Source organism: Homarus americanus, unplaced genomic scaffold (genome assembly GCF_018991925.1).
Source record: "Homarus americanus isolate GMGI-L3 unplaced genomic scaffold, GMGI_Hamer_2.0 scaffold7626, whole genome shotgun sequence".
Taxonomy (NCBI): domain Eukaryota; kingdom Metazoa; phylum Arthropoda; class Malacostraca; order Decapoda; family Nephropidae; genus Homarus; species Homarus americanus.
Genome location: NW_024718273.1, coordinates 16,581,311 through 16,592,901, shown reverse-complemented (window position 1 = coordinate 16,592,901; position 11,591 = coordinate 16,581,311). Strand labels below are relative to the sequence as shown.

Below are 11,591 nucleotides of genomic sequence, written 5' to 3'. Positions count from 1 at the left end.
TTCATCTTTTTCTTCTAGTTAAATTATTTTAATTTCCATCCCTTATAAGCTTACTAGCCATTTGGGCAGTCAGTCTGCTCAGTGTTATTTTGTTATGACCTTCATTTCAGTGTTAGTACAGGAGGAAACCAGAGTACCATACCTTGAGAAAACCTGTGATGTTTGAGAATGAGGCCATCCTCGGCAGATCAGTGTTAGTACAGTACAGGAAGAAACCAGAGTACTGTAATCGCACCCTGAGAAAACCTGTAATTTTTGGGTAGGAGCACAATGGATAACACCCTTCTCACATCTGACCTAGCCCATGGATTGAGCCCTGGACCCAATGGTGAGAAGTGCAGTACATGTATTTTCAGTTATTATTCTGTATAGTTTTATGCAATTTATTCATCCATGCTGGGGAGGAATATTAAAATGGGATAACATGAAAATCATAATTTTTGGGATATGAAAACATTAAAATTCCAAACCTTAAATAGTTTCCTATTAATCTAAGTGTTAACAAATAAAGCACAGTAACATCACCATCACTTTCTAGGTGTCAAAGATCATTTCTGGAAAGTATCACATCAAAACCTAAATAGGAACATGGAGAGAATGTGAGATCATAAATAATAAGAAAATATAATAACCTTACGACCACTGTAATGTACTCAGGTTTGTGTGGCTCCTTAAGATGTACAATGCTGAAGTACAGTGAGTGCACATGTAGTTACTGGAAGGAGAACTTGAGCATGTATCTGATGCAGCTTGACTCTCCTTGTAGACTAGATATTCACTCTGGTGAAATCCACTAGTGGCCCACTTTTTCTGAGGAACTGGTTTGCCAACAGGTACTATGACCTCTTTGTTCTCGATGGTCAGTTTCTTATCTTTCTTAGGGTCTGCAGCAAAGAGTATAAATTAATGATACAATATTAGAACTTTGTAAATACAGGTACTTGATAAAAGTACCATACCTAAAATTCTAAGTAATAAATACAGACATTAATGTCTTGTTAAACACAAATTTCCAATTTAAAGAGAAAACATGTCTTTTAGCCAAAAGAATACCAAAGGGTTATCCTTGCAGTTTGTGCTGTAAAATTTAATACAGGGTATTGTTAAAAATCTCATTACAGTGTAGTACCTGTACATTGTTTGAATACCTACACTGTCTATACACAGTTTGTATACTTTACACTGACTATACCCACTGTTTGTATACCTACACTGACCATACCCATTGTTTGTATACTTACACTGACTATACCCATTGTTTGTATACCTACACTGTCTATACCCATTGTTTGTATACCTGCACTGTTAAAACACATTGTTTGTATACAGGCATTGTTTGTATATCTGCACTGTCTATGTACATTGTATATCAATACTGGCTATGTAAATTGTATACCTGCATTCTCTATAAACAAGTTGAATCCATATACGGTAAACTTGTTATGCCAATTTTACAGAATATTGTAGATGTCTACCGTATCTATCGCCGTACAGTATCGGGGTAAATACAGTTTGTGTCAGTACTGTACTTCCCCAGCTTAAAATCCTACTGTATAAACAAACAGTACAATATAACAATAACAAGAAATATGATTAATATATTATACAGTAATTCCTGTGTCAACAAAATGGGCATCTGAATACCAGTAACTTGACAGTCGTTTGACAGTTATAGCATAGTCATTGAATCTCATGAAGATTAGGATCCCCACTTATCTAATCCAGTCCAATCTAGCTCCCCTAGTGTTAAGGTACTCTGTATGTAATCATCAAGTGTTTATAAGCAGGATACCTACCTAATCTTCATGACATCCCATTCATTTAATGCAGGATACCTAATCTTCATGAGAATCCCAATCCTTTAATAAAGTCACACAAGAAATCACCTGGTTCGTTCCTCCCTCTGGCTACAATACTGTCGCACTCGCCAGGTGCTTTGGTGAGGCTGCCGTCACACTGAGTTATGCTGCTCTCTCGTCCCAGGGCCACCTCCACCAGGAACATGAAGCCCACCATATCCTCACCTCAAATTTACCAAAGTAAGGACCAACTGTTGAAGAGATCATGAATAACATTATCAGACATGATAACAATGTCTTCACTTTCCATCACTTCATTTGAGGCCACCGTAGTAAGGGGAACCACCGCGAGTTACCACCACAGCAAGTTTCAACAAGGTTTCCCTATCACAAAGTGTATTGTATGTGGATGACTCATCACCTGTTGTGAGTGAAAGTGAGGCGAGTGAACCCGAGGTTGGCCGTAAACGAACGTGCAGGCCTCACACGTGGAAGAGTAATGTTGCAAAAAGGCCAGAATGAAGGCAAGGCATACACCAGTCATATGACCAAATAATTACTACCAGCAAGGCAGGTAGGCACCCCCATGTGCCAATGGGTGTTTCACAAAGTCGCTTTTTCTCGATTTTAAAAATGTTACTTGTGCCCTTACTACTGAGGTGGCCTCATTTGATGTCTTAATGTTCACTGTGTTAAATGAAAATATAAAGTTATCAATGTGTTCTGAAGCTGCTTCTATAAAAGCTTACAATTAATTCTGAAGACATCAAATTTAGTTAAAGTCTTTAACCTAAGACTGAATAACCAATTATTTCTTAAGCCCATCTAATTACAGTGCCCCAGAGTGTTATAGACAACATGCTGGGGCAGACTTTATGACACATTCATTATCTTGAGAGGATGGAAGAAGTTTTTGATTAAGTCATTCACCACCAACACAAGAGGATGCAACTTCAAGCTCAGCAAAGTGTCATGCCACATAAATACAGCACAGTATAAGGGATAATATTGTTATGTAGAGGGTGGTAGACCTATGAAACAGTCTGCCAACTGAAGCTGTGCTAACAAAAACAACACTGGGCTTCAAAATAGCCCTGATAAGACAATCATGAACAATGGGGAACCTACACAGACCATTTGATTTCCTTCCCTGCCTTAGTCACCTCTTGATGAGAACCAGATGAAGATGTGGATAAATATGAGGCTTTATCTAGAACACAGGTAAGCAAGTAAGATCAACTATACTCTGGTTAATGATAAATTGATTTATTAAAGCTTTAATTTCTTTAACCTAAAATGTCATAATTCTGTTACTATATACAAGATTTTTGTTTATCGATGAGAATATTGCCTTCATAGAGTATGCTAGTACACCTTTTCACATATCCGTTGAGACATTGTAACATAACTATTTGACAAATTTCATACCGAATGACAGACAGAACACATTTCGAATGACAATAAAAATAACTGTTCGTTCATGCTAACGGAAATGATTGACATAAGTTATGAAGCTGACAGACATAAACTGACGGTCTACATATAGTTTGAGAATGTAACAATTGGAGAATGACATAGCACCAACAGTTATTTTTGATTGTCATTCAATATGTGTTCTGTCTGTCATTCGTAATGAAATTTGTCAAGTAGTTATGTAACAATGTCTCAACGGATATGTGAAAAGGTGTATTTCTTAACATTCTGCTTTATATGACGAGAATTTGTTTAAAAATTACAATTGACATTTCAATAAGATAACCCATAAGGCTGGGAAGCAATTACATTTTCAGATTGAGGTTGATAGAAATTTTTTAAGTTATCATTTCTACCACTTATCAGATTACTAGCCATTTGGGAGTTGGTCTGTTCTTGTTACAACTTTCATTGTCTAGTGTTAGTACAGGAGGAAAAAACAGTACCCAGAGAAAACTTGTGATATTTGATAGTGTCACACTGGATAATATACTCTTCCCACACCTGACCTGGGGGAGAGATCAAACCTAGGACACAATAGTGAGAGGCATACCAAGACCCTGATTTCAGATGTTTTGTTGAACTAGAACATGTGTGGCTGCATACTGTACATCCTAACACTTGAGTGAATTATACTAACTGCATACATCCTAACACCTCTCTGAGTGAATTATACTAACTGCATACATCCTAACACTTCTGAGTGAATTATACTAACTCTGCATACATCCTAACACTTCTGAGTGACTGTGATCCTAACTCTGCTTACATCATAAGTGACTGTGATCCTTATTTATCCTGTCAGATTCTAATATAGTACTGTACTGTACTTTAAATCCTGAAGCTTTCAACTTGGTTATGGATCTGTGTGATAAGTTGAGTAAAGGTCCTTCCTCATATCCTTCCCTTCCACCCAACTTTAATTCCTTATCCCATGTGTATGGGGTCCTCTCTGCTGAATAAAATCGTCTGGCATTAGCCAAACAAAAACATTGAAAGTGGCATCCCCATAATGAAGGGGTTAAATAAAGTAACTGTTTTCATTTATTGATCTTGGACTAAGTCATTCATTAAATTTGTTTTTGTGGTTTTGGCCTTTCACTCGCCATCCTCATCATTAAACTGTATACCAAGCTTTCTGAGGAAGACAAAGAAATACCATTAGCTGTAGATCCTCAGTTCACTTTGCTCTGTCTTCTGGCCATATGTTTTCTAATGCTGATGAAGATGTTGACCTGCTTGCTAACAGAGAATCTTGGGAGTTCATCCCAGAGCCAGTACTGTACTTCCAACAGTGTGTAACAGATAACAGACTGATTGCCCAACTGGCTAGTGACCTGACCAGGGGTAGTAAAAGTTATGTTAAATCCAAGATATTATTTGGATCTCTTCTTCAGGAGGATACAATAGGTAGAGTATTAGCAGAGATGGTCTCTGGAGGTACAAGGAGAATGTAGATTATCCATAATCACCGAGTCACTTTGAATGTGGTTATTCTAGTTGTGAATTCAGCATCTATTGTCAGACTTGGTCCAGGTATTAAGTTACTAATAAAGGGTCATGACCTTTATCCTCAATAGACCACAACATTTGCTGAACCATAGAGATGTATCACTCATTGCTTCTAATTGTTGATTACTAGTGTACTTACCGGTACTAACCTTGAATACATGCTCAAGGACTTAAATTGTTGGTGTTGTAATACATTATTATGTCAACAACAATTGCTTTAAAAATTGACTGCCTGTTCCATAATAATAGTCAATAAATCACCTAATACTTACCAGACCAACAACCTCTGGCATGTTCAGAGGCAAAGTAAATGCCACGGCCCACTAGTCCACCTGAGTGAGGCATGATTCTCAGTCCAGCCTTCAATATGGCTGCCACTACTGCCACCTCGGTCCTGCATCACAGCAACTTACGATGTTTGATGTCATCATGAGAGGCAAATCTGTAACATACAAGGATAGATTTAAGTTCTCAAAATTACAGTGGAAATATGCATCGAATGGCTTTATTGGTTATCCTTAGTCGAATTGACTAACTGTTTACCGTAGATTATATACCTGTACTGTCTAGGTACATTGTTTTTATACTGCAGTGTGTGTTATTGTATCCCTGCATTGTCTATGCACATGCTAAATTGTATACAGTACCTGCATTTACCAACCTTATTTACCTAATGGCCACCATTAGAGGTGGCCATACTGAAGGAAGAAGGCCAGTGGCCTGTAGGAACCCTCCATTGTTTCTTTATAGAGTTGTCAAGGGCTATTTTGATGCCCAATACTGTTTTTGTTAGCATGGCTTCAGGTGATAGACTGTTCCATTGGTCTACCACCCCTCTGTGAAGATTTCCTTATATTTGTCCTGAATGACATCTTGTTGTGCTGCCATCAGTGAATGATCTACCACAATATCTAAATTTTTCCATTTCAACAGCGTCCAGAAAAGTGGTATTAACAGAATAGTTGTGACTACGGTTGTTGTATCCTAAGTACAGAGTCCTACATTTTATTTACAAGCTGTTTTGGCGGTTGGTCTATCCAATGTTAGTCCTGGAGGAAACTGGAGTGCCCAGGAGAAATCTGTGATGTTTGGTAGGGTCATACTGATAACACCTTTCTAATGTGCATCCGGGCCAAGCAGGACTCAAACCCATATTGGTGAGAGATAACCCGCATTATCGCCTACAGTACCACCAACACTCGGGAATGTTTAAAAGCATTTGCCAGTCTTGTGACCATTTGAACACCTAGTGCAGCTCTTTTTGCATGGTTGCAACATTGTCTCGATGTACTACCTTCCCAAATATCTTCATGTTGTCCACAAATTTTCATTTATATCATAAATGTAGATCACAAACAGGTGCGTCCAAGGACAGAGCTTTGTAGTACATCACTAAGAACCTTTTTTCAATCATAATATACTCCATTTACTACCACTCTGTGTTGCTTGTCTTTAAGCCAGTTGTTAATCCACTTCAAAATCTTGCCTGTGATGTCATGTGCCTCATCTGAGGCTAGTCGGCAAGTAGGACTTCGCCAAATGCCTTGGAGAATCTATGTACAATACAACACATCCACTGTTAAGCCTTGGTCCATGTAGTGTGTCATCATTTCAAGGAGTGTGAGTAAGTTTGTCAGACTGGATTTTCTTCCCATGAAACTGTGTTGTGATGCTTTGATAAGACTGTGCTAGGTCAGGTGTTGGATGATGGCATCCCTCCTCAGAATTTTCTCAAGAGATTGATCGGCTTGTAATTTTCTGCAGCACTTTTTCTACACTTCTTGTTTACTGTGGTAATATTGACTGTTTCCAATCCCTAAGCACTTTAGTACTTTGATCCAGAGATGCTAATTCCAATAATATCTGGTTGTTCTGTGTCTGCATGTGTGTGCCAACACTTGATTGGTACCCGTTTCTAATACATGTGTTATCCTCTTGAAGGCTGTGAGTCTTGAGGGTTAGTAGAATCACTGCTTCCCTTGGGTTTTGTTCTCTCTGGGTTAGTAATACAGTATTACTTAAAGCTACATCATGCACTATGTTAACACTATTTACAGGTAGGTCACCTCTTGGCCCTACAGGAGGGAGGGCTGGAACAATACAGTATGTTGACCTCCCATCTTCCTGTACCCTGACTGCTTAGCCTCTTCTGATCTTTAGTTAACCATTCCATTGTCTACATACAGTACTGTACATGGTGAATCAACTAATGTCAACCTATATGATGATGTTAGTGAATAAACTGAATCTGAATTATTTAAATATTTTAAAACCATAATGTAATGTGAAAACTATAATTTGTCACTTCTTTTAGGCATCTGACACTTTCCCACGTCAACTCGCCACAAATCCAACAACGGTCCTTGTCTGGAGTCGGGGCAGCTTATGTATTCTTGAATGATCTGCAAAATTATACACATTTCTGAGGTACTGTTGAAGTAACAGACAATCTCCCACTAACACAGTAATGTAAAATAATTTGTAATGTAAATTATGCATGCTGCTGGTCAGACCTACAATCACAATAAATAGACCATTAGTGCAGTATTGTTCACTCACTGCTAGCCCCAAAAAACACTAATACTGTGCTGTATACAGTATCCAGTATTTATGATATACAGGGTATGTACAACTGCATTAGTGTTTGGAATTTTCTGTAAAAAAATATATATATATTTTATATTCTCAATTGTTTTGTCTCTCAATCTCTTGTATTGTCTCATAAATAACGGTTATACTGTATTTGTAAAAGTCTGGGGTACCTGCAAGTGTCTCACCCTGTATAAGAACAAAACTTATTCTTCAAAGTAATTCAACAAGACGAACACCGAAAATCTAGACAGTGTGGGTGAGAGCAGTAAACGTCTCTAACATAGATATGATGGGTGATGTGGCCTTATGAGTGTACAGCACTGTAATATTAAAAGATAATGTTACCTTGAATTCTGGTTCCTTCTTGTTAACTAATTCAAGAACACAGTCCAGCATCTCATATTTCTCCATTAAGGGATGAATGCCCTTGTTGGCCTGTAAAACAGTGTATTATTTCAAGAGTATGACCAGGTTAATTACATGTTAGGTCATGAATGAAAATAGTCTTAATTTCTTCTGATTCTTCTCAAAGATTAACTTAACTCACATTCATAAATATAAAACAGATAAAAATCTTTTGTAGAATATTTTAACATTTTTAAAGAGATTAAGATGATGTTGTTACAATGGAACATTACCATATCCTTCTGAAGGCTCTGTGTCAGCTCAATGTCACTGAGAGTAAACATGTCTTCCTTCTTGCTCTGCACCATACTGTCTTTGTACATGACTGGTGGGACGGAGCGGCCAAGGCATGAGGGACGAGGGTGTAGAACTTGGATGACAATTCTGACAGCACTCGAGGCTGTAAGGAATATTGACACTCAGTACCCTAGGGCAGTTACAACCTTGATAAAAATATATGATAAATTTCTACTTGTTAAGCTGCCATATTATGATACTATACACATATTCCTTACCTTATTGGTCTTGATGGCCTCTTCTATGTCTAAGAGAGTCTCAAGACCTTTTGTTATCTGTAGTTTACTCAGCTTTCCCAGAGGCATCTTTTCGGACATCTGTGATACACTAGCAAATTGCATTTCACACTAATTCATATCATGTCATTTCTAAAAAGTCAATACAGTACAGTACTTCAAGTTACATTGGATGATGGGTTTATAATATACCCTGAGTGAGGGAAAGTAAGAACAAAAATAAACAAGCCAACACTTTACACTGTCCACTATGCAAAACAAAAACTTATGTATTTTCAATTATGTAATAATAAATACAGGGCAGCATACATAGAATATATCGAACAATAAATTTACCCACTATCAATTTCCACTACCTTTTACAGCTATAATATACTTTCTCCAAAAGCTTTTTACATTAATTTTATTATAAAAAAGTGTGTTTACCTAGTGTCTGCAGTGTACGGTTCCATGACAAAACCCAACGGACAAAATCCCAGCGGGTTGTCATTTGTCAACACTAACCTAACCTAAACATAAAAGTTATATTTTATATACCGGTACTGTATGAGACTGGGGTTTTGTCTGTGCACGTGCTGTACTGTGGTCCCCTGAGTGACTGTGGTTCTTACAGTGATGGTTCACACTATCCTCAGATATAATCAAGATCATAATTTTGCTCCACAACTTCAAGAGAGTGAGTAAAACTGCCAGTGACCAGCCTCTCATCAAAATTGGAGCATTGATGACATATTAAAATCTGTTTGCAGGAATCTATAATAGAGTATTTCAATTAAGAATAAAGATACATTACTGTACCTGTGCTATGAAAACTCTGTACAGTACTGTAGTGTTAAAATACTTGAACATAAATATCATAGTATGATTTCTCTAATGTTTATTTATACAAATACAATCACAATCTAAACTTAGATAATGTACTTTCTTACCAAGCTTCATAGTTGACATTTGGTCTACGAACATTTCATCAGAGAAGATGAGTTTAATCATGACCTGAGTCTGTGTGGTAGTGAACAAGATCCAGAGAAGGGCACCAACTCTTTCTTCAGCTGCCCAGAGTCAACAGTGTCTACCCTCATCCTCATCTTCATCTTCATCTGTTAAAATAAAAACGAATCAGAAGCAATGGTCAATACTATCAAACCTCTTTCAACGATAAAGTTCGCCGCCATCTTTGTTGTTTACATTACCTAAGTCAATCAGCAATCATCTCAAAATGTATACAGTAGCCCCCCCCAAGTAGGTCTCTTCATATTTCCGTTATCTATGTGTGTTTGTTGAACATTTTATGGCCATTATGTCTTTGAAACAGCCTGCAAGTGCATGTGTTGGTAAACCATCCAAGATGCCCAGGAAAGTCATAGGACATGAAAATGATTTGAAAGGTTGAGGCAGGCCAACATCAGGAGGAGTATATGTGCAGTAGGGTGAGGCAGCGGCAGTAAACCACAGCAAGCTCCAAAATAATTTAACTGGTGAGTGTCATTAAATTTAGTTTCATGTATTATTAATATAAACAAAGTCTTCATTTGAAAGTAAAAGTTAAGCATTGCATTATCATCTGGCAGCCAGACTTACTGTGTTATGTTATTCTCGATTATAACTCACCGATCTCAATTAAGTGTATTTTCCTGGACGTGGTGAATTTTCTCTGTCATCCCAATTATTTTTTGACTTGTCTTTAAACTTCTTCTTGAAGGCATTTATTGCTCCATCAACATCTGCATGCACATCAGAGTTGGACTGGCCTTCTTCTCCACAGCAAATTAACATTACTACAGTATAGATAAGGTGAACACTTAGGAGATGTAGAACTATCACATGACAATTAAATCAAATCAAACTGAGTTATGTGCATGAAGAAGTATCATTACTGAAATGCTAGAAGGGGTCCTCCAGTGACTAGCCATAAATTATTGTAGGACGTCATATATTTTATTTCAATTCTTCTAGAAACCCCCCACAAAAAAAAAAAAAAACTACTGCATTACTAGAAAACCCAATAAAAAACTACTGTATTAGGTATAAGGTACAGTACAGTAGGCTGATTATCAATCTATACTGGAGGTCCAGTGAAGGCCATCTCCTATGGGTCCAGTGTTAGTATAAGAAACTGCAGCACCCAGAAAAAGCCTGCAGAGTTTGGTAATATCACTCTGAACAAAATACTTCTCTTGTCAGATCTAAATAGGTATTGACCAAGTCACACTTCAGAAATATGGCAGATTTGAAGTCTATACAAGAATAAACACTGGCAGTCACATGGAGAAGTACAAGAGTGCTAAACAAATGTACAAACATCTCAGAGGCACTACTCAGTTGAGTGTCCATACTTGAACTGGCAGATGCCTGCCCCACAGGGGTCACAGCTCAAGGTTGAAGAAGCCACAACTCCAGAAAACTGTGAGGGTAAACTTTTTGGAGTGAGAATTGTGAACTCATGGAACAACCTGCCAGAGAGTGTTGTGACAGCACAGTGTGAGCTCTTTCAAGACCAGACTTGACCAACACTGGAGCAGGTTCAGATACATTCAGGGGCCATTCCATGCCCAGTACTTGCCAACAGTGCATAACAGAGACGTGACCAACTGCCCAAGCAGCTAATGAGCTGATCAGTAGTGAAGAGGATAAGAGTAAAAAGTAAAAAGTACAGTAATGAAGGACATCAGATATACAGAAAAATATTATGAGGGAAATAAGTTACCCAAAGAAGTTATAGAATATGCCAAGATGTTTTGAAGGTTTCAAACATAAGTGTAACAACAAATAAAATATATTTACAGTATACATAAAGTCTTGCAATGTACTGTATTCTTGTTGTTTTGTGAATTAAGAGAGAAAGCAATTACAGAAGATAAGAAGATATCATCAAAAAAAAATAGCAAGCTTGAAAGAATTCAAAACTCCCGGAGTAGATGGAGCACAGACTAAGGTGACTGAGGAGGTGGAACGAGATTTGCACTCCACTAAGAATTAATCAAGAAATCTTTTGGATCAAAGTAAAGTGCCTAGGGACTGGAAAACTCCAATGTCACCCGGTAAGCAAGAAGGGTAAAAAAGAGCAGCAGAAAACTACAGGCCAATAAGCCTGAAGTTCCATATACAGCATACAAGCTCTTTGAAAAAATTCTGAGGATGCCATCATCCAACACCTGACCGACACAGTCTTATCAAAGCATCACAACACAATTTCATGGAAAGAAAATCCTGCTTGACAAATTTACTCCTCTCCATGAAACAGTTACAGACTCAACAAACTAAGGATTTCTCAAAGGCA

The 11,591-nt window shown here is 37.6% G+C and overlaps 1 protein-coding gene and 1 pseudogene across 1 annotated transcript; both read right to left on the bottom strand.

Moving 5' to 3' along the window:
- Positions 1 to 462: 462 nt before the first annotated feature.
- LOC121859468 lies at positions 463 to 5,249 on the bottom strand (annotated as a pseudogene).
- Positions 5,250 to 7,075: 1,826 nt separating this feature from the next.
- On the bottom strand, positions 7,076 to 8,199 carry LOC121859593 (protein mono-ADP-ribosyltransferase PARP3-like). The gene is made up of 3 exons (XM_042356531.1): positions 8,015 to 8,199; positions 7,722 to 7,811; positions 7,076 to 7,186 (listed from the first exon to the last, which is right to left on the bottom strand). Exons 1-3 carry the CDS (start codon positions 8,102 to 8,104, stop codon positions 7,076 to 7,078), a joined length of 291 nt encoding a protein of 96 aa, XP_042212465.1. The 5' UTR covers positions 8,105 to 8,199.
- Positions 8,200 to 11,591: the final 3,392 nt, after the last annotated feature.